At 35.6% G+C, this 23,940-nt stretch overlaps 1 protein-coding gene across 1 annotated transcript in view; it reads left to right on the forward strand.

Moving 5' to 3' along the window:
* The first annotated feature begins 217 nt into the window (after nucleotides 1-217).
* Nucleotides 218-23,940, forward strand: part of LOC145694118 (uncharacterized) — a 66,637-nt gene continuing 42,914 nt past the window's right edge. Inside the window, exons 1-2 of the mRNA XM_081770238.1 lie at nucleotides 218-400; nucleotides 5,658-5,844. Coding sequence (XP_081626364.1) covers nucleotides 239-400; nucleotides 5,658-5,844 — 349 coding nt within the window. The 5' untranslated portion in view covers nucleotides 218-238. The remainder of the gene's footprint in view (nucleotides 401-5,657; nucleotides 5,845-23,940) is intronic.

The raw sequence follows: 23,940 nt of genomic DNA on the forward strand, positions 1-23,940 counted from the left end.
TAATGGGTAATATTTTCTATTGGTTGAGAGAAGATAGCAATATATATATATATATATATATATATATATATATATATATATATATATATATATATATATATATATATATATATATATATATATATATATATGTGTGTGTGTGTGTGTGTGTGTGTGTGTGTGTAATACTTTTACTGCATCATTATTAGCTAAAAATTATTATATTTGAAGAGCTTGAAATTGACAAACGTTGTAGAGAATGAAGATGCATGAATTTCTGGCGTTTGTAGGCATTCTTTGTGGATTCTTGCATCAACATATAAATGGTATCCGGTTGGAAGAGCGCTCTGCATCAACGGAATCATCTGTATCAAGAAGTTGTCCTAGCTCCTTTGTTGCAGAGGGCATTAATGTATCTCAAGTAAGTAACCTTGCACTATGATAAAGTTATTTGTAGATTTTTGAGATATTCTAGCATTTTTTTAAATCACTTAAGGGAGTTCAATTTTTTTAAAAAAAAGTACATGATTGTAAGCTATTAGTTCAGAAGAAAGAAATGATAACTTTCACTTTACTGTAACATGTGGCATAAGGCTTTTTAGTATGAAATGGAATGTCCCTTTTTAGGTTACAAGTGACACCACCTTGGCATCCTTGTTCAATTTTCAATATAACGTCACTGTTTCATCTATCTAATCTACGTATTAGACAGCTATGGATAAGGTAAAATCTCTATAGCTCAACAACCTTACGTAATTGGAAGACAATCTTTGCTAGGCTATATGCACCCGAATATTCCCACAATTTTGAATAATTTGGTGGCCAATGGTGGAATGCTGATGATATAGTGACACCACAATTCTGAAAGAAAAATAATTTCATAATGCACTTTATTGTTTCGTTGTGAACAAAATATTTAGTCAAATTAAACTAAACTGAAAAATAGTATATACATACATACATATATATATGCCCACCTCAGGGGGAACGAGAGAGTTTTTACACTATGCCGCTTAAAGTGTCTCGTAATTTGGCTCTCTCGTTAGATCCTAGTGAAGTTTATGTGATGTCACTAGAAATGTTTACTCTTTTCAACAAAGAGAGAATAAAGAATAACCAACATTGGTGCACGTACACGTGGGTTAAAGTTATATGTGAACATAGAAATACTGTTTGTTAATCATGGTTTTCACGATTCACCCATTGGAGTGTTTTGAGCTTTAGGTACAAAGATTCTAAGTGAACCTATCATAATGATATTTATTTCGAATCATTACAAACGTACACTCTTTTGAACGAGAAAAGACTAATCGAAATCGATGCATCTTTCTCTATGTTATATGTGGATGTACCACCAGAAATATATACGTTTCTAAACAGAAAATAATTTTGCATTTATTTCGGTTCAGGAGAGCAGCCAGTATGCACAAACAGGGTTCTGTCTATAGAAGCAGGTAAGTTAGCTTCGCAAAGAAGTCAGCGAGAAACAAATGCCAACGAGACCTAACTTATACTTACAAGCTAGCTTTGCGTTAAATGGCACCTTAATGAACACTCATTTCCGTGATTATTAATTCATTACATGAATCCCATCTTCACAAATAGAAGTTTCTTAAAAATTACTATTCGATTGAGAATAAGATTTCCGGACATTCCCCGAAAAATAACCGGATATTCCTATTCTAATATAGTAAATATCTAATAATACAATAAAAAATAACCGAATATTCTAAATTGACAGTGTTGAAGTTCAGAAACGTCAATTTATTAATCGATTAACTTCCAAAGTTGGTCGTCTGTATCTAGCAAAATTTTGAAAATTTACCGTTAAGAAATAAATAATTTGCCCATTTGTGTGCTTGATAATATCTAAGGAGAACGGAAGTTGTGTTTATATATGTAGGAGATACACAAAAAATCTAAAAACACTTTACACAGGACACGTAAGTTTGGCCCTCCACTGTACAACACATGTTGCGGTTGCCGATCGTTTTTTGTTTTCAATGTGTCATGTGCACGTTCCTCTTCCCTCAGCAGCAACCAGTTCACCTGTGAGTGTCGTGGTGTGAAAGTGGTGCGGTAAAATGGGCTACCTGACAGACTCCCAAAGAGGCATGATCGTTGGTGCCCGTCTGATTGGAGCTTCAGTGGCAACAGATGCGAACATTGTGGAGGTAGCGAAAGGCACTATGTCCAATGTAACGAGGGCATACACAATTCAAGGGAAAACGACGTCTGCAAAGCATAATAGTATTCTAGAGACAATCCTGTCAGATAGGGACCGGAGGACACTAAAACGAATTGTAGCAGCTAAAAAGAAGACCACTGCAATGAAAACTAAGTCTGAACTCAATTACGGCCTACAGAATCCGATTTCGTCGAAAACAGTGCGACGGGAACTTCATAAAATGAAAATTTATGCCAGGGCCGCTATCGACAAACCCCTGGTCACAGCAGTAAATGGGAAGAGGCGTATCCAGTGGTGCAAGGACCACAAGGCGTGGATTCATGAGCAGTGGAAACACGTAATGTGGTCCGATGAATCGACCTTCACCTTTTTTCCAACAACCGGTCGTGTTTACGTATGGAGAACACCGTCCCAGGCCTATGATACAGACTGTCTGCTCCCAACTGTAAAGCATGGGGATGGTTCTGTTACAGTATAGGCAGTGATATCGTGGTTTTCTGCAGGTCTCATCATAGCCCTGCATGGAATGATGAATGCTAAAGCGTATGAGGCCAATTTGGGGGACCAGGTTCTACCCTTGGCCCAAATATTGTTCCCTGATGGTGATGGCATCTACCAAGATGATTCGGCACCCTGTCATGCTACAAAAACGGTGAAATCATGGTTTGAGGAGCATGACCAGAAGGTATCATACCTTCTCTGGGTCCTACCATCACCAGATCTGAACATCATTGAGCCATTGTGGTCTGAATTAGAAAGGCGTGTTCGGTGTCATTACCCTCCACCAGCATCCTTTAAGGAACTGGAGCATGTTTTGGAGGAACAATTGTACAAAATTCCTCACACCACGATTCAGGAGCTGTATACGTCCATTCCACGTCGGATCCAAGCTGTTTTGGACGCAAAAGGAGGCCGCACACCATACTAGATATGATTTTCACAACTTTGCAAACGTTTTAAATTTTTTTGGACTAACCCCTATATGTATAAGCGGTTATAAACATGGAACTATTTGGTAAGCGGAAGGAACTACTTCGCGAAAGGTTAATGTGTAGTTGGATTGTGAGAAAGTAAAGAACATTTGTATTCCGAGCATGGCTGCAGGTGGACAGAGACGTCTATTTGGTATCCTTACAAAGAGATGAGAAATTACACTCTATTAATTGTAACAAAATGAGTCAAAACTTTATGACCGTCTGCCCGCCCACAAAACTATGTTTTTGGACGACTAGCGTATTTCTTTTTAACTTTTATTCATGCAACGAAATTATTATTTTACTCATAAAAACGAACAGCTATTTTTCCTTTTGGTGAGAACTTCAATTCTTTCTGTTGTATGCAGGTGTTCTTCGGCCGTTCTTATCGTTTCTCACGGTGGAACAAAGAACTTGTTGTTTTTCCATGCAACTCTTATCGTCTAGACAGAGTGCTTCGTCGCAGCAAACTTATTTTTTCTTTCTGTAAAATAGTTTCCAACTTATAGTCTTCGTCACCATGACTGTTCCACATATACTTTTTCTTAACAACATTTATTAAGATTGGGAATATTTTTGTATACGAAGTTGATATTGTGTGGGAATGATATTGTTTGTGTTTGTCGTGTTCTCACGCACTTATATTACGTCATCCTTCCTGCCGTGAGAACAAGCCTTCGTGTCCTGCAGGAGTCGTAGGTGGAACGCCTCATACACACAATTACCATCGTACGCTCCTTTCCACTGAACTGTTTTGTGTATAACAGTAGTGCATCAAAATCCAATAACCATGGGAAGAATTTATTAGTGTAGACTGCTACACTTTTTTTAAATATTATTTCCAAGCTTCTTTCTCACGGGACTAAATTAAATGTTGCCAGTGTTCTTTATTATAACATCGACCCATTGGCATTGTCTATGAATGCAGAAAACATTAACATTTTCTTTATTATTTGATAGAGTGCATTGTCAACCCTAAGTGTCAGAAACGGGTTGTTCCCAAGAGTCAGTAGAAGCGGGGAGTTAGCAATAAGAGTTCGTAATAAGCGGAGGGTTAGCAAAAAGTTAGTCGTAGAGAGAGGCAGTGCAAGACAACGTATGAAGTGATAGTATGGAGAACTTTGTGGTGCGACATTAATCTATAGGATGTGAAGCAAAAGGACAAACAAATACCTTCTGGATATGTAGCGTCTTTTAGGAGTCAAGATACTTCATTCATCAGTGTTTCCCCTTATCATTATCACGTAGCGAAAGCCTTGACCCAGTGCGAAGAGTCAATTTATAATGCAAGCGATCTTTAAACAAGGGCTATGTTTCTAGTGTTCGTAAATAGTGTGCGCATATCTACATTTACCATGCAGTGTTAAGAACTTATTCTTCATTTCGTTTATTCGATTGCCTCAGTGCAATTCCTTCTGTTTGAGCATTTAGCTCTATAAAGTGAGAATTTTGTGTGTTGTTATATATATATATATATATATATATATATATATTATTCCGTTCCGTATTCACACATATTCTTACTCAATAAATAGGAATTTACTTAAGTAAATATCGTCTTCATTCATGTGTGTGTGAGTTCCTGCGAGCAGACGGCTTGCCAGTTGCGTGTATGTATGCGTGTGCATACGCAAAAGTAAGTATAATACAACCTGAGTCTCAAAAGCACCAACGTGGCTCATGCCAAATCACTTGTCATATCTCAATATTATCAATCAGCGCCCAAACAGAGTATGAGCCTGGACCAGAATTGTTACCAGCTGTTTTCTTAGGGAGTTCTTCGGGAGCCAGCACCCAAGGGAAACGGTAGGTAGCAACTTCTCTAACCGTAAGCTAACCCACCCTACTTATGCCTACCTTACTCTACTCTACCCTCCTCTGCTGTATTACACCACTTTATATCTGTCCTAAAATTGATGGTTTTTAAATTGTCCTAGCCGTTATCACGTTTTTTGTCAAAACCAGCCGGATGACCAACTTCGGAATAAATGACTTATTAATCATCAAAGTAAGAAAATATGAAAATATGAGAAAATATGTACTATTGTTCAAGAATAGTACAAAAATCCTATTTACTTACATTATAATACATTTTGTTTGCTGTTTCTAGATAAACTACGGTTATCTATATAATTTGGAATCATGCAATGTACATTAAGCTTCCTATTCAACGGAATCTCTTAACTTCTTCGAATCAATCCATGATTTCTGTACCTGTACACATATAATATAAATTGATGTGATAAATCACTGAATGGAAAATTTAATTTATTATCGTTCACATAATCAACAAAACTTCATTTTAAAAAATTCTTAGATGCTTTACTATCGTCAATATTAAAGCATATTTCTCCATGTTAAACATTTATATACTACCTTAACGATTCTCACATTCTTTAGAATAAGTGATTATCTAAAAACAAATTCTTAATTTCAATTGTAAAATTATTGTGTTTTGGTACAAAATAATATGTTTTTATGTTTTTAAAGTTCTGTTTATATTTATTGCATTTCAGCTGATGGGAGATTGGATTGTGTACAGTTCATCAGAAACAATAATTGGTTGTATCGGACTTAGTTTCGAGCCACACAACGCAACAACAACATATGTGACATTAAGTTCCAATTTTTATCCTTCAAGAAATGTCACGACTAGATGCAATGTAAACCTAGTGAATTGTCACGATATGGAAAGTGGGAATGGTATGTCAATATAATTAAAATTTAATGTGTAGTATCACATTTGTCGTTATATCATATTTTGGGAAATAGCCTGAAAATCTTGATCAGATAATACGGGAGATCTTTGACTTAGTAGTGCGGCGGGTTCCTGGTTCCATCGCGTTATCTGTGGTGGAAAATATCATGTCCGTGGGTTATCCCTATCTTTCTCAGAATCTTAATTCCTTTCATAATTGATTTTATCAATAGTTCACTTTTCAGAGAATATGGAGTTTCAATTTTGATATTAAATTTCATTCAACTTGAGACTCTACTCTGATTGAAATTGGTAACGCCTTAGACATAAAAAGGAGAAACACGTACGTTTCAGACATACGTAAATATCTTTGAACGCAATAATTTCACATTCTCTTTCTATGTGTTTCAATTTAGTTTAGTTATGTGTTTTCACAAACTTTATATCATTATATCTTGTTTCATGTCAAGTAAGCAATTATTTTATGCTTTGACCCTTTGAGTACACACACATTAACCAAATTTGCATTTTCTCCATTATCCTTGAATAATTTCACTACTAACAAGGAAGGGTCACGCAGTGGCTCCGCTGAAATCCGAACGTGACAATTGTGTTTGCATTTGACTATGTTATAACTAGACGAATCCCAAAGTTATACGTGCCACCAGGCGGAATATCGTGAGTTACAACGTATTTTGTAATATAAAAGCTACAAAGCTGGCAGAATAGTTTGAACCAAGTGATTTGTTCGAAAACGTTTTGGTAAATGGTAAACTCGGACAATACGTATAATACATTTTCAAGGACACACTTTTTCGGATAAAAAAGTTTGCCCCAGGGTCCTCGCAGGGTCCCAGACGAGGTCCAACTCAATTTTTTTTAAAATGGAAAGGGAAGTTAAGTAGCACATCGTTTGAAAGCTGTTATAAAATGAAAGAAAATGCAGCAAGTCTCGACTCTCTACGACAATCCTGTGCAAAATGGCGGAGGGTCAAACTGTTAACAAAAACTTCATTGAAAAGTCCATGGTCGCCCCTATAAATCGGAAACGGTGAGATAAATATGAAAATACGAAAGGGAGTGTGGTATTATTTTCAAAGTACAACAATTTAAGTTAAAGCGTCTTGTTTCAGGGTGCAAACAGGGTACCAAGTAGGGTCCAACTCAAAAGTTTCAAATGGCAAGAGAGGTTAAGAAGCTCATCGTTTGCAAGATCTTGTTAAATGAAAGTAGATGGAGAAAGTCTTGACTTTCTAAGTTATATTCTGAATTATAGTTAGCACAGTAATCCCTTTAACTTGAATTGGAGCTCGACCCTGTCCAAAATTGCGGTAGATCAAAATGTAAACAAAAGCTTAATTGAAAAATTATGGCCAACTTGAATCCAAGAAGGTCGTTTGAAATCTATATGTCATTCATAACAGTACAAATCTAAATCTCTATTTTTCTCTATTATGTATTTAGAAATAATAGGAAGATTAAAGAGCAATTGAATTTCGATTCACTTCAACTATTACTTCATTCGGTAACAACACATATATGTTTTGTTCTTAATGCACGTTCGTCACGGTTCTCTCGACATTATTTGCTTGAATATAACGAATATGCGATGAACACACAACTCTGACTTCCTACTCATACTGCTAAACAAAAGTTGAATACATTCGGATATTTTTCTAATATTGTCATACGTAGTTCATACAGAAAGAGCTTGCTGCACCAGTAGATTGGGGGTTCTATTGTAACGTATTCGTGATGGTAACATTTGTATGTCACTCGTTGGTTTGATCGCAATACTTCAAGCAATACCAAATATACAAAAGAAAAGAAATATCATTTGCAAGATTGGCGAGTAGTACCAAACATGTGTAAGTCATTTCAGTACATCGAGCTGCGTCAAACTCTGTGGGTTTGGTCACAGTATTCCAAGAAATAACATATTTATATCCAAACTCATTTTTCACGCTGGAAGCCATATTGGATTACAGATTATACTCTTTGATATTTTGTGGATATCTACTATTAACCATAAACGTTCGCTTCTCCAACACCAGTATGAGATGCGTTCGAGCTGGATATGCGTTCGATACATAGTGCGGCATTTTGAACTCTAGATGTCGCGTTTTTGAACATTTTGCATATTTTAGTCATTTACTAATCAACATTAATGCCAAATTTGTTTTCGTAGCTTCAGCAGTTTGGTATGCTTATCCTTTCGATATAGTTTTTAAACGGCCATCTTGGATTCAAGGTGGCCATAGATTTTCAATTAAGCTTTTGTTTAAATTTTGACCCACTGCAATTTTGGACAGGGTTGTCGTAGAAAGTCGAGATGTGCTCCATCTTCTTTCATTTAACAAGAACTTTCAAACGATGTTCTACCTCTCTTGCCATTTGAAACTTTTTAGTTGGACCCAACCTGGGACCCTGTGGGCACCCTCAGACAAGACGTTTTCACTTAAATCGTTGTACTTTGAAAATAATGCCAAACATCCTTTCCTGTTTTCACATTTGTCTCACCGTTTCCGATTTATAGGGGTGACCATCGACTTTTCAATTAAGTTTTTGTTTACACTTTGACCTGTCGCCATTTTGTACAGGGTTGTTGTAGGGAGTCGAGAGTTACTGCATTTTCTTTCATTTTACAACAGCTTTCAAATGATGTGCCACTTAACCCCCCTTATAGTTTCAAAATTTTTAGTTGGATCCCGTCTGGGACCCTGTGAGGGACCCTGGGACAAAGTTTTTTTACCTCAAAAAATTTGTCGTGGAAAATAATGGGATACGTGTTGGCTGAGTTTTCCACTTACCCAACCGTTTCCGAACAAATGACTTGGTTCAAACTATTCTGCCAGGTTTTTTTTCTTTTTCTTTTTTTTTCTTTTTTTTAGTTCTTACATTACAAAATATGTTGTAACTCACGATATTCCGCCCGGTGGCACGTATAACTTTGAGATTCATCTAGTTATAACATAACAAATGCAAACACAATTGTCTCGTTCGGATCTCAGCGGAGCCACTGCATGACCCTTTCTTGTAAGAAGAAAGTCCGTGAAAAAAATGTACCGGTATATCTACTTCAACAACTGAAACGAGTAGATGTTTTTAAAAGTTGGATTGATATATGGTAACAGTGTGTGGTTTCATCACCATTCGGTATATGTTGTTACATACATGTCTGTAACGAAACACATAGCACAAGATAACGAATTGAAATGATCGGCGTACGATTATTGTTTAAAAAGTGTAAGATTATGTTAATATGTTATTTCAAGCATGATAAACTTTTATTTTTAACGTGACTGGTTCATTATGCAGTCATGTAAGTAAGAAGAGTAAGGAAGATGAACAATAAAGAAAAGGGAACAAGATTGAAAGATTGATTAAACAAAAAACAAACCCCAAACATGCATTTTTAACCGCGAAAAGACATTGCCCGAGATTGAAGCAGGGAACCTTTGCATGGGAGGAAAATACTTAGCCAATAAACCACTGTCGTTCCCACGTTCAACTATCAGAATCATACAGTTATTGTACCTAATATTAAGAATATATAGTAGTTTTTAATACTTAAAAAATTTACGTGTGTCACCGTTAGGAGAGGGTAAAAACAATTTTCCTTTTAACACAGTGTTTATTGCAGAAGGGAGACTTTCGCAATATGTTTCCTTTTCTGATAGTATTTTGTCTAATGCGAACTACCTTAATGGAGACATCTTCAGATATTTTTCAAATATTCAAAATATATTGCTTTTTGCATGTCTAGTTATGATATTAATTAAGGGCAAGAGAGAACGTATATGACTTTCATATATAGCGTTATCTGATTTTATTCTGTAATACTTCGTAGTAATATGATGGATAAGCCTAATCTCGTATTGATAAGAAAAAGATGTTAGTTTAGTAAATATAATTGTTAGTTGTAAGATGACTAATATAGAAAAGTAGGATATTTTATGTTTTCGTATTATTATATGATGTCTTTGATATAAAACAATTTAGGAAATGATGCTAAATCTAAATATTGTTCTATTAATTTTATAAATTTCAAAGTAGTCAACATATAGAATTAGTTAACTTATTTTAAGATAATCAAAATTTTCGATAAGTAGAGGTTTCCCTTTGCCGGTATGTCTTTTTTTTTATCTTTCTAGTGGTGGTATTCTTTGTGGAGTCATTAATTTCTTTCCGATTTGCCCCCACTCTTCCACTTGAAAAACACGTTATTTTTTTGGTTAAACTGTTTGATAAAGAATGGATTAAGTGTCTTTGATCCCGATATGTTTGAGATTTAAAAGGCAAAAACTAAGACTGTTAAGACTTCCGTCCTGTGCCGTGTCGATCCTATGCCGTTTCGGTCCTGTGCCGTGTCGATCCTACGCCATTTCGCTCCTATGCCGTGTCGGCCCTGTGCCGTTTCGGTCCTATGTCGTGTGGATCCTACGCTGTTTCGATCCTACGCTGTTTGGTTCCTATGCCGTTTCGATACTTAATATTGCGTGATTATAAAATAATATATTTTTTTTTATTATTTCGATCGTATGAAGGTTCTGTTTTCGGTCCTATGCCGTCTCGATCCTACGCCGTTTCGGTTCTGTGCCGTGTCGATGCTATGCCGTTTCGGTCGTATGTTGTTTCGATCCTATGCCGTGTCGGTCCTGTGCATGTAACCCTATAAAACCTGTAAATATTACACGTAGCTTCTTTTTGCTGCGACGTGAAAAGATTTAGGAACTTTACCTAGTACTAGTGCCAATAAGCCTAAAACGTTCAGACTGCTGCATATTAACTTTCACAAGATAAATTCACTTCTGCAGTTCTGAACACAACAATACATAAGAATGCGCTGTTAATACATAAAAACACTGTTAATATACAATGCGCTGTTAATATATAAAAACGAACAACTCAGATGTCTAATACGAATTATTCATGCTGTTCTTCTTTCCTTTAGTCAACAACACTATAGATCACTATGAAAGCCAGTGGCAAGGATAATAACTCTGAATAATATGAAAATACTTCTTGACACTACTTCTAATAACTAACTAACTAAAACTAACCCTATGGCCTATGGAACCCGGAGGTTCAGTGCCGCGTTCACAAAAGCTCTCCACTGACTTCTATCCTTAGCTAATTGGATCCAGTTTCTACTTTGTATTCCTATCTCTGCGAGATCCATCTTAATATTATCCCCCTATCTGCGCCTAGGTCTTCCTAATGGTCGTTTTCCTATGGGTCTACCAGTCAAGACTTTGAAAGCGTTTCTACTTTCTTCCATTCTAGCTACATGACCTGCCCACCTAAGCCTCCTAGACTTGACGACCCTAACAATGTTGGGTAAACCGTATAAACTATGTAACTCCTCGTTATGAAGCTTCCGCCATTCCCCATTCTCGTTCCTCTTGGGTCCGAATATTCTTCTCAGGATCCTGTTCTCAAATACTTTCAATCTATGTTCTTCCCTCAGAGTATGCGACCATGTTTCGCAACCATACAGAACAACAGGCATGATTATCGTTTTATATATTTTAAGCTTCAAATTCCTCGACAGAATTCGCGACGACAAGAGATTTTGAACCGAATAGTAACACGAATTCCCTGCTTTTAGTCGACATTTAATTTCTTCGTGAATATGATTTTCGTCTGTTAATATTGATCCTAAATATTTGAAAGTATCCACTTTATCAAAAGTATTATTTAATATTTTAACGCCTCCACAATTTGCTGTATTACGGTCCCGACGCACTTTCATGTATTTAGTTTTCTCTGCATTTACTTCTAAACCCATGTCCCTGCAAGCATTTAATAAGATCTCTGCATTTATTTCTACTGTTCTCCTATCATCCCCTATTAAATTTACATCATCAGCATAAGCCATAACCTGGTGAATGCCGTTCAACTCTAGGCCCTGGTTGCTATCTTTGATTTTCCTTATGGCGTATTCCAGCACAAAGTTAAATAATAATGGCGACAACGCATCTCCTTGTTTCAGGCCATTTTCGACGTGGAAGCTCGTGGACAAAAACTTTCCTACCCGGACTTTACTTTGGGATTCACTTAAACATATCTTAATTAATCTAATTAGCTTTCTCGGTATTCCAAGCTCTGTAAGAACGTTGTATAATGTTTCTCTCCTAACCGAGTCGTACACCTTTCTAAAATCAATAAATAGTTGATGTACCGGGGTATTGTATTCCCACTTCTTTTCGAGTATTTGGCGAATGGTAAATATTTGGTCGATAGTTGATCGATTTCGTCTAAATCCACACTGATAATCTCCAATAATTTCATCTGCGTATGGGGTCAATCTTGCTAACAGAATATTTGAAAGGATTTTATAGGATGTTGACAGAAGAGAAATGCCTCGATAATTATTACAGTCAGTTTTGTCGCCTTTCTTGTGAATTGGAACAATGATTGACTCTTTCCACTCTTGTGGCAATTCTTCCTTGTTCCAGATAAGGAGAATGAGTTTGTGTATCTTGTTCCACAATTTTTCGCCTCCAGCTAAAATTAACTCAGCCGGAATTTCATCTACACCCGGAGATTTGTGTTTCTTTAATTTCTTTATAGCGGCTTCCACTTCTATTCGATTGGGTTCTGGAATATACGGTTCTGCGGTGTGTATCTCCTTTTCTCCACGCACATTAGTTTTTGGCTGCGTGTTCAGTAAATCTTCAAAGAAATCTTTCCATCTATTTAAGAGGCTATCCGTATCAGTGAGAACTGTTCCGTCAGATTTCTTTAATATATAAGCACGAGGTTGATAGCCTTTCTTAAATTCGCTGATCCCCTTATACATGTCCCGAATATTTTTATTTTTACTATTATCTTCAATTTCCTTAATTTTAGCTTTCAAAAAATCCCGTTTCTTTGTTCTAAAAGTTTTGGAAGTTTCCCGCCTGATATCTGCGAAATTTTGTGTAGTTGTTTCATTCGGATTTTGTAGCCACCGTAATTTTGCCTGTTTTCTCTTCTCTGCTAGTTTAATGCATTCTTGGTCGAACCCTGGTTTGTTCCTCCGTATTTCCGCGTGTCCCAATTTTTCTATTGCTGAACTTTTAATGCTATCTCTAATTTCAATCCAAGTATCCTCAACACTAGTGCACTCCGAGTCTTGTAAAACCGAGAATCTATTCGAAACTTGAATCTGGTATTCCTCTCTTACCTTGCTCTCTTCTAATTTCTTTAAATTAAATCTCTCCGTTTTCGGACATTGAGTATTACATTTATTCAACGATAATCTCTCCCGTATTATCGCTGCTACCAGGTAGTGATCACTGTCACAATCAGCCCCTCTAAACGACCGGACGTCAATTATGCTAGATTGTCTTCTTCTATCTACTAAAACGTGATCAATCTGATTGTGTGTTTTTCCGTCTGGTGATGTCCAAGTGCACTACTTCTAATACGTACAGTAAAATATCTATAATTTCGCGATATAAAAAGTTACGCCGCTTACGACTGTAATTTTTGATATTTTACTATTATTTCGCCATCTTGTAGTTTCATATCTTCTTCTTAATAAGGCTAATGTTTAGCAGAAGGTGTCTAGCAATTGTTTATTAAAAAATGTTACAATTTCGGTAATTTCTATTCACATTAGGTTAGGTTAGGTTAATTTATGTTACATTAAGTTAGTGTATGGGTCGAGCATAATTCCCCCCCCCCAAAAAAAGAGTTAGAATTTTGCTTATTTCTACTAATCTTACACTGAGAAAAAAAATGTAGGTGGCATACTTAAAAACGTAGGTTACATTCGTAATTCCTGTAGTTTCTGGACTTAACGTACAACCGTATATAACATCCTGCAGCAAACGTATAGCTGAAAAAGTATGTATTATACGTACTGGCTGCATAAGTGCAATGACGTCATTCGTGTGACGTCATCTGCAATAACAAGTATATACGGAGGTGATATCTAACTTTGTGACGTCAGGACCGTATGTAGCATGTGGGTTACTAATGACGACACTCACTGACTATCAGGATGGAGCATAATTTCAAGAAGTATGCAATATACGTTCTGTACGTATGTTTCTTGCGTTCAGCCCCGAGACAACATCTATATTGTACTTGTGCCCCGTACGCATGACTAGATACAATATACGTATTGTACGTATGTATTATACAGTTTTTCCTTATGTCGCACACAGCTTGTCCAGATACAACATACAGAATAGCCGTATGCACCATACAGAGTGCATATATGTAGCTTACAGACTGTATGCATGCAGCATATAGATTATACGTATGTCGCGTACAGGTTGGCCATATGTAATGTATGGATTGGATGTATATAGCTAATAGGTTGTCCATATGAAATATACGGATTTTACCTGTATCGCATAGGTATTGCCTTCTTGTAATATATGGATTGGACATATGCAGGATCTAGATTGTACGTATAGTGCACCATTATTAAAGTGCTGCAACATACTGCAAAATGCATGATACATTCTTACAGGAATGTTGTCAAATATTGTTTTACTCTGTATGAAAACAAAAATAGCTTAAAATATGTTTGATCTCCTTTCTGCCAATAATAATAAATTTAACAATACTACACTTTTCAAATCTTAGTTTGGAGCAGTGAAAGTGTCCAAAGAAATGTATTTACCTGCAGGGTGTCCTGTAAGTTTGGACTTCCTGCTAATTCGTTGGGAAGCTACTGCAAAGCCAAATGTTGAAAAGTGGCACAAGCGTTAATTTTAAAATTATGGGCACAAAGGAGGTTAACCATATGTTAAACTATTTTCGTTTTCAAACAGAGTAAATCAATATGTGATATATTACTGTAAGAATTTATCATATGCTTTGTTGTTAGTTAGTTCTAGCACTTCAATAATAATGCAAAATGCACAGCCTTATACAATCCTATATTCAAACTCAAACAAGATTTACGTACAATCATTTATTAAGCTGTTATCATCCATTGCTTGTACGATATAAATTATTTTACCTCATTCTTTTCCTTAATAGTATCTTCTTCTAAAGTGCAGTTGTTACAACAAGAGGCCTGAATAGAATTTTCCAGAAATAACTTCTCTGTACATTTTAATTAACAGGTATGTTTTTTTTAAATGTCGCAACAATTAAAAGTATGGTGTCAGCCGAAAACGTGTTCGCTCACAAGATGATTCCTACTCAGTACTCGCCATTAAAAATGCAACACCAAGAAGGAGACTGGGTAGCTGCGCCAAAGTTCCCAGGCCGATACCTAATAGTAAGTGCAGAATACTCTTAAACGTCCGCCGTATACGCTGTGTGACAACGTGGTGACAGCGGAGGCGTTGTGCAGCCATCGACTAAACATATTTATTCTTCCCTGCTTTAGACATTCTGCAAATTTGGATTTTCCTGGATGCATCCTTCTTAGTGCAACATTTTAAGCAACGAGCGGTTTAACAGTCTCATACATTGCTTAAAGAAAGAGCAATGATTCTCAGAATTACTCGGAAGATATATATATATATATATATATATATATATATATATATATATATATATATATATATATATATAATTTAAAATGGTTATTTCAAACTTTGCAATTCAGAGCACGAAAAGAACTATAGCTAAAGGAACACTGATTTTAGCCAGATAATAACTAGTAAACTCAATCACACTCAGTACCATTAGTTCATGGTGTTATCCGTAAGTCAGAGATCATGGTATCTCATTTCATGTAGATTTTTGCATTTGTTTAATGCTAAAAATGTATTTTATCGCTAATTGAACCCAGTACCATATATATACCGACAGGACGTACCTTAGTCACAAGGTGACATGAGTGAAATACTAAACTATTCGATTGACACCTGCGGCCTTGTCAACACTAGAGAAAGTTACAAAGTGATTAAGTAAATACGGAACATAGTTCATACAAAGTATAGCGATGTATGAAGTCTCCGTTTCATACGACTTGGATAAAGGATACATCTGAAATTGCAACAAAAAATATATAATGATTTCTCTGGATAATTTGGATTAGTCCAGAGAATTCGAACACATATACGTTGGTAAGTCCAACATTTTTTTTTACTTCTTTCTTCGGATTCCCAATAAAGTTGACTACTGAAAAGCTGAGTTATGGATTCTGTATTAAAACAACACCTTCGCTAGACATGTTTAGTATATACATTGTCTTACATACAGAACAATACATTAGTTATTAATGCATGTCTGAAATAATAGTGCTTCGTATAGAATTGTACTTCATCCAATGGTAATAGCACAAAGATAAAAAATATTGCGAGGGATAATGTTCTTATTACAGAGAAAAATAGTTGAAATGACTTAACACTAACAAACATTTTCTTTAAACAGAGACAATATTTTATTCTAATTTATAGAAGAAAGAAATAATTTGTAGTAAAGTATCTTTATTAGGGTTATATATTCGTTCAAAAGAATGTAAGTACAATTGGGTCTGTCTTCAGAAAGGACGTAGTTTTAGCCACAACCTACACTGCTTCTTTTGTCTGTCTTTCAAGCAGAATCCTGGTTTGATCCACGAAATACCTGCAACAAAAATCAGAAAATATTTAAAATGTTACATTCAGTGTGGTTAATTTGGTTGCACTTAACAATACAAGTATCTTAACATTTTTGAGATTAAATGGACAAAATCTGTTCGGTCAGGTATGGACTTTTGGGTGGCACGTAGAAAAACTATGAAGTGTTTATTGATGCTGAACAACAACTCAAAATTTATTACTATTCAAAAGTAAGTGGGTACCCCAATGGTGTTCGGGGTACCATGGGTATCTAATGTCTGTATTTTTTTTAGATATATGGAAATGTATGTCTCTAAAATGTAAGGAACTGTCTAAAATGTAAGGAACTGACATCTGTTTACCGAAAACCTCAACTCGGTAAGCCTTATGGATATTGAGATATGGGAAAATAAAGAGCGACACCATAGAAGTGTGGGGTTTGCGTACTAGACGGTGCAGTTTCGGAAACGTAATTACGAGGGCTTACAATAACCTCAAAAGTATCTAATTTCAATTAAATACACTACACACACGCCCTTGTGGGACTTTTCGGGTACCATGATATTCGCAGAACTCTTATTTCTAAATATTCTAAAATATGTCTTAATGACGTTTTAAAGAACGTTAGAGGTGTGTGTTTACCGAAACCGCAAGTCGGTACGCCTAACAGTTACCGAACTATGGTGAAATAAAAAGCGACACCATAGGTACGTGGAGCTTGCATATTAGACAGTACAATTTAGAAAATTAATTAAAATATGACTATCAAGATATTGTCAAATAAAGGGAGGATCCATACAGTTTTGAGGTTTTCGTGTTAGGTGGTAAAATTTCCGAAACCGGTCATGGAAAGTTAATAAGCATCAGTAGCAATTTCATCTTAAAGTAATTAGGTATTTCCATGGAGTTTAAGAACATCATGGGGTCTACCAAGATTAAATTTTAAAAGCTTTGGAAAATATATTTTGACATTTGTAAAGAGTATTAGAAATATGTATTTACCTAAAACTTCCAGCTAGTACATCTAGCAGCTAGAGAGACACCATACAATAAAAGCGTATTAGATCTTGAAATTTCAGAAAACAATTATTGATCCTAACAAACGTTAAATAAGATGGTACTTCTATGGGTTAAGTGAGTACCTCAGACTCGTCAGTACAATTTCGATCGAAAGATTAATTCACCTCTAAATTTTCTTTGGACAATTCCAAGCGTTCATCGGGCTCTGAAATAAAGTAAACATTTTTTGTCAATATTTAATATAGCAAGCGAGATATAAGAAATTATTTTATGACGTCGTAAAAATAGAGACCCACATGGATTTGTACTTTTGAGTATTTGCTGTAAGAAGAAGAAATTTTAGAAAACAACCGTATATACCTTAATAGACAATTAAATGGGCGGGGGCACAGTGGCTTAGTGGTAGAGTGCTTACCTCTGGTGTATTGGGTTCTTGGTTCGATCCGCGGCCAAGTCAGTTTGTAGTGGACATCGTATTCGTGGGTTTTCTCGGGGTTCTCTCTTTCCTACCACCTTTGCATTCCATCAATTCTGTCAACAACATTCACTTGCTTTAATCATAATCTCCCTGAGACTAAAATGCATAATCGTGGTCGCTACACTGAAATATTTCCTTTTATTTAATTTTAAAATTAAATAGGGAGTTAAGTATGATCGTATCTCTATGGGATAAGTGAAAACTCCAATAGTTTCTGCAAAAAAGACTAGTTAAACACCCTACCACTAAGCTACTGTGTCCCCGTCCATTGAATTGTCTATTAAGGTATATACAGTAGTTTCCTAATTTTTTTTTCTTATAGGAAAGACCCAAAAGTACAAATCCATAAAGATCTATTTTTACGTCATAAAATATATAATTCCTTATATCTTGGTTACTATCTTAGATATTGACAGCGACTTTTCATTCTTTTGCACAGCTCGATGAACCTTTGGAATTGCCTGAAGAAAACCTAGGACTGAACTAAATTTTCGATCGCAATTGTACTGAGGTACTCATTTAACCCATAGAAGTATCCATCTGATTTAATTTTGTTGCGACCAATAATTGTTTCCGAAATTTCAAGATCTCATACGCTTTTATTTCACAGTGTTTCTCCAGATGTTAGATGTACTAGCTTGAAGTTTTGGGTAAACACATATTTCAAATACTGTTTACAAATGTCAGATTATATTTTCAAAAGCTTTTAAAATTTAATTTTGGTAGACTCCATGATGTTCTAACACCCCATGAAGATATCTAATTACTTTAAGATGAAATTTCTACTGGTGTTTATTAACTTTCTATGACTGATTTCGGAAATTTTAGCACCTAACACAAAAACCCCTTAACTGTGTTGGTCCTCCCTTTATTTGACAACATCTTGATAGCCGTTAGTCATATATTAATTCAATTTCCGAATTATAGCGTCAAGTATGCAAGCCCCACATACCTATAGTATCGCTCTTTATTTTCCCATATCTCGGTATCCTTAAGGCTTACCGAGTTGCAGTTTTCAGTTAAAAAAAATCAGTTCTTTACTTTTTAGAGACATGTATTTCCATATATCTAAAATGCAGAAATTAGGTACCGCATTGGAACCCCATTGGAGTACTCACTTACTTTTGTATAGCAGGGTAAAAACACCAATGGTTCTCACTTTAAGGTTTAAAACATACTATTTTGTCTTTTCTCTGAGCATCGTGAATCTGTCGGAGCTGTACCATAGTTGGAAACACTCACTGATCCTTCCTATAATGACCATATAGTCAGAATTCAAAAAGGAGTAGCCGTTGAAGGAAAAACAATATTTTAAAATCCTTGCACCAGTAGTCGTCACCTTAAAATCAAAATGTTCCAGTAATAGTCAGGATTTTCTACCAGTATTCGTCACTCAAATAACTTGATATAATTTATTCAAAAACGCACTGTGTATCAGTTTAGGGTTAAGAATACAATATAAAGTAGTAAGCTTAATAACTTTTCATCACTTTTAGCACTCAAGAAAGAAAATAGAAACGTTTTTACATACCGGTACTTTTTAAAGCAATTTCAAAAAGAAAAATGTTAACTGAATTCAAAAGTTACCTGTATATCACTTTCACGTTAAGAGTACAATATTAAATACTATGTTTAATAACTATACATCACTTTAAACACTCAAGAATGAAAATAAACGTTTGTACATTCATTTTAAAAACAATCTGAGAAATAAAATAAGTTAACTGAATTCAAAACTTAATTATACATCACCTTAATCTTAAGAATACACTATACAATACTGAGATTAATAAAAAGTGAAATCTTTAAGTTTAACGTTCCACGCTTATGCCGGTTAGGCTAAAGGAGACGGTGATAATGAGAAATGACTGAAATGGTGGAATAAAGAAAGTGGCAAGAAACCGGAGAACCCCGAGAAAACCCACGAGCACGGTGTTTGTCCACCACAAAGTCCACACGGCGCGAGCTCGGATCGAACCAGGGATCCCATGCACCGGAGGTGAACGCTCTACCACTGAGCCACCGAAGAGTAGACGACTGAAGGCGCAAGTAGCATACAAATTTATGATGCTGAAGGCGTTATGTTTCACAGCTATGAAGGAAAGAGATAGAAAAAAAAACAGGAGATCTTTGTTTTACGTCCTACGAATATGCTATGTAGGTTGACGGTCAAAATTGAGTAATGAAAATTGATGATCTTGGAATACGATTTGGTCGAATAACGAGGGAGAAAATAATCATTGATTAAATTTTAAATTGAAAAGAATTAAGAGCATGGCGCTCAAATACTTATCTATCCGGCACCCATCTTGATCCCCATAAAATATCATGAAGTGCTTGATTGATTCTAAACCCAATAATAGTAATAGTAATTTAACAATAAACACAGAATATATAATTTACGCACCTTGAAATGTAGAAATTAATGATTGTAATCCCCAGCTTTCCAATAGACCTTTGATTTCTTCAAATGAATGGTTTCTTGATATCTTGTTTCTTGTTTCTTGTTTCTTTGTTTCTCGAAATGGATATCTTGTTTCTTCTCAAGCAATAATGGGTTACAATAATCAGTTGCAGTCCAAAGCCAAGTTACTAAGTGAAGCATGAATATAAAAGAATTCATTAGTTAGATGCATACAAAATCCTACGCATGTAAATCCGAATCTACTTATATTAAATTGTAAACTTAAACAAACTAAATTATACTACAGCTATAGTGACATAAAACATACATTAAATAAGGTATACAGGGTGTCTCAAAAGTCCCCTGACATAGGGTAACTCTGTTATTATCAGAGTTACAACAAAATGTAGGAGAGGAAAGCATCTCCAAATATGATGTTTTCAATCTAAAGTGAAGGAATTTTTAAAATCGGATGGCCCGTTCGCGCTGTACACTCTCTGTGCGCCCAATGTGAAATGAAAATGCAACGTTGCCATTTACCTGGACCTAGAACATAAGTGAATGAAGTTACTGTCTTTTACGCTAACATTTCGATGGCCAGCCCCCGTTTCAAACAGTAACTTCATTCACTTATGTTGTGGGTCCATGTAAATGACAGCGTTGCATTTTCATTTAAATTTGGGTGCATAAAGAGTATACAGCACAAATATCTCGTCCGATTTTTTTTTTTTTAAGTGTTCACTTTAGATTGAAAACGTCATATTTCGATATGATTTTTCCTCTTACATTTTGCTGTAACTCTGATAATAACAGAGTTACCCTATGTCAGGGAACTTTTGAGACATACTGTATACATCAAAAGAAGTTCCTTTCTAAATTCTACACGGATGTGGTTTCATTGAATGTGAGGTGGGTGATACACATTAGGCCTTTTGGGAGTACGTCACACGGACGATCGTAATTTTGTATTCAAATTTTTTATTATGAACTGGTGGGATATGTGATGCATATGGCCACGGACTAGAATTTTCTCAGTATGTCAAAAATGCAATCAGATTTCATGCAGCTTAATTTGGTGAAAAGCTATTGCCAATTGAACGTTACATTTACCTCTTTCTTGCAGATGTTGAACCATGCCGTTAGCACGTGAGGAATGGATCGAAATAATCAAACTGTGGGGCTGGAGGAGTATATGTGCAGTGGTTGCCGATTGCAGAGTCATCCACAACGTGACTCTGTGTCACATGTTTCAGTGCTACAGTAATTAACTAAATTTGAGAAGACGGGCACATTCGTGAACGTACATCGTAACGGTTCAAACTCGCGGGCCATTTTTCCTTCCCCATTTTGAAGCGGTACATGAAAATGCCATTTTCTCTATGTTTGCCTGTGCCGATTTTGAAAATTCCTTCACTAATCGATTTCTCTCCTCGAGTACTACAAGATTCAGTTAAAATCTCGCGGCCCTTTTTTCTTCCCCATTTTGAATCGGAACATGAAAATGTGATTTTCTTCATGCTTGCCTGCGCCGATTTTGAAAATTCTTTCAGTAATCGATTTCTCTCGTTAAATACTACAAGAATAAGTTAAAATATCGCGGGCCCTTTTTTCTTCCCCATTTTGAACCGGTACATGAAAATGCGTTATTCTTCATGCTTGCCTGCGCCGATTTTCAAAATTTCTTCACTAGTCGATTTCTCTCGTTGAGTACTACAAGAATCAGTTAAAATTTCGCGGCCCTTTTTTCTTCCCCATTTTGATCCGGTACATGATAACGCGATTTTCTTCATGCTTGCCTGCGCCGATTTTGAAAATTCCCTCACTAGTCGATTTTTCTCGTTGAGTACTACCAGAATCAGTTAAAATCTCGCGGCTCTTTTTTCTTCCCCATTTTGAACCGGAAGATGAAAATGATATTTTCTCCATGTTTGCCTGCGCCGATTTTGAAAATTTCTTCACTAGTCGATTTCTCTCATTGAGTAATACAAGAATTAATTAAAATCTCGCGGCCCTTTTTTCTTCCCCATTTTGAACCGGTACATGAAAATGCGTTATTCTTCATGCTTGCCTGCGCCGATTTTGAAAATTTCTTCACTAGTCGATTTCTCTCGTTGAGTACTACAAGAATCAGTTAAAATTTCGCGGCCTTTTTTTTCCCCATTTTGATCCGGTACATGATAATGCGATTTTCTTCATGCTTGCCTGCGCCGATTTTTGAAAATTCCCTCGCTAGTCGATTTCTCTCGTTGAGTACTACAAGAATAAGTTAAAATCTCGCAGCCCTTTTTTCTTCCCCATTTTGAACGGTACATGAAAATGCGATTTTCTTCATGCTTGCCTGCGCCGATTTTGAAAATTCCTTCACTAATCGATTTCCCTCGTTGAGTACTACAAGAATCAGTTAAAATTTCGCGTCCCTTTTTTCTTCCCCATTTTGATCCGGTACATGAAAATGCGATTTTCTTCATGCTTGCCTGCGCCGATTTTGAAAATTCTTTCAGTAATCGATTTCTCTCGTTGAGTACTACAAGAATTAATTAAAATCTCGCGGCCCTTTTTTCTTCCCCATTTTGAACAGTTACATGAAAATATGATTTTCTCCATGTTTGCCTGCGCCGATTTTGAAAATTCTTTCAGTAGTCGATTTCTGTCGTCGAGTACTAGAAGAATCAGGTAAAATTTTGCGGGAGCTTTTTTCTTCCCCAACCCAATATTTTTGTATATTTTGAATGTATTCAAGTATGGAACAAAAGTATTTAATTAATTCCCTTAGTAGGCTTCTCAACTTAATATTTTTCAACTTAAATTTTATTTATTTTGATCATTTATTTCCTTGTGACTCAATATGTAATTGCAATCGTTCACTGGGGAGAAGGGTGGCCATTCTCAAATATATAAATATAGTATTCTTCAAATTTATGTCAGTAGATAGATAATGGGGATTCTGCAGACAAATTTATTATTAGCCCATTTTAACTATATGTCACACTATCATCTCTAATAACTTCTAATCTACCCCCCCTAATAATTTGTAGCGCACTCCCTATCCCAAATAACTTCTATCACATCTCAAATAACTTCTATCTTACTCATAATAACTTCCAATGCATTCTATCACTAAATCTAGTTACAAAAAATCACTAAATCTAGTTACAAAAACAAAAAATCACTAAATCTGGTTATAACCGGTTTTGATTTCAAAAATCACTAAATCTAGTTACAAAAATTTGGTTATAACCGGTATTGACTTCAAAAATCACTAAATCTGGTTACAAAAAAGTCATTAAATCAAGTTACAAAAACAAAAATCACTAAATCTAACAACATTTAACAAGAATAAACAATTGCATTTTAAACTCTGATACATACTCTTTTAAATGTCGTTTGAATTGTGAAAATCGGATAAAAAATAACGAATTTAGCATTTTGCCGCCTGTATTTATACAACCCAACACAAAAGGTTTGTGCACACACACACATTTACAATTCAGTTTGCTTGAGAGAAGCAACAGCATACATGTATGTATTTAGATTTATATAGCTTCTCTCTTTTTCTTTCTTTCTTAGCATGGGAACGTGACTTGCTTACATCATCATACACTCATCCACACTCACATTCTCTTCAATCAACCGGAGCAGCAACAACATATTTTCTTTCTTTTTAGTAATCAAGCAGTATATGGAAGTGTAGTAATAA

This window comes from Thermobia domestica, chromosome 9 (genome assembly GCF_964235325.1).
Source record: "Thermobia domestica chromosome 9, izTheDome1.hap1.1, whole genome shotgun sequence".
Taxonomy (NCBI): domain Eukaryota; kingdom Metazoa; phylum Arthropoda; class Insecta; order Zygentoma; family Lepismatidae; genus Thermobia; species Thermobia domestica.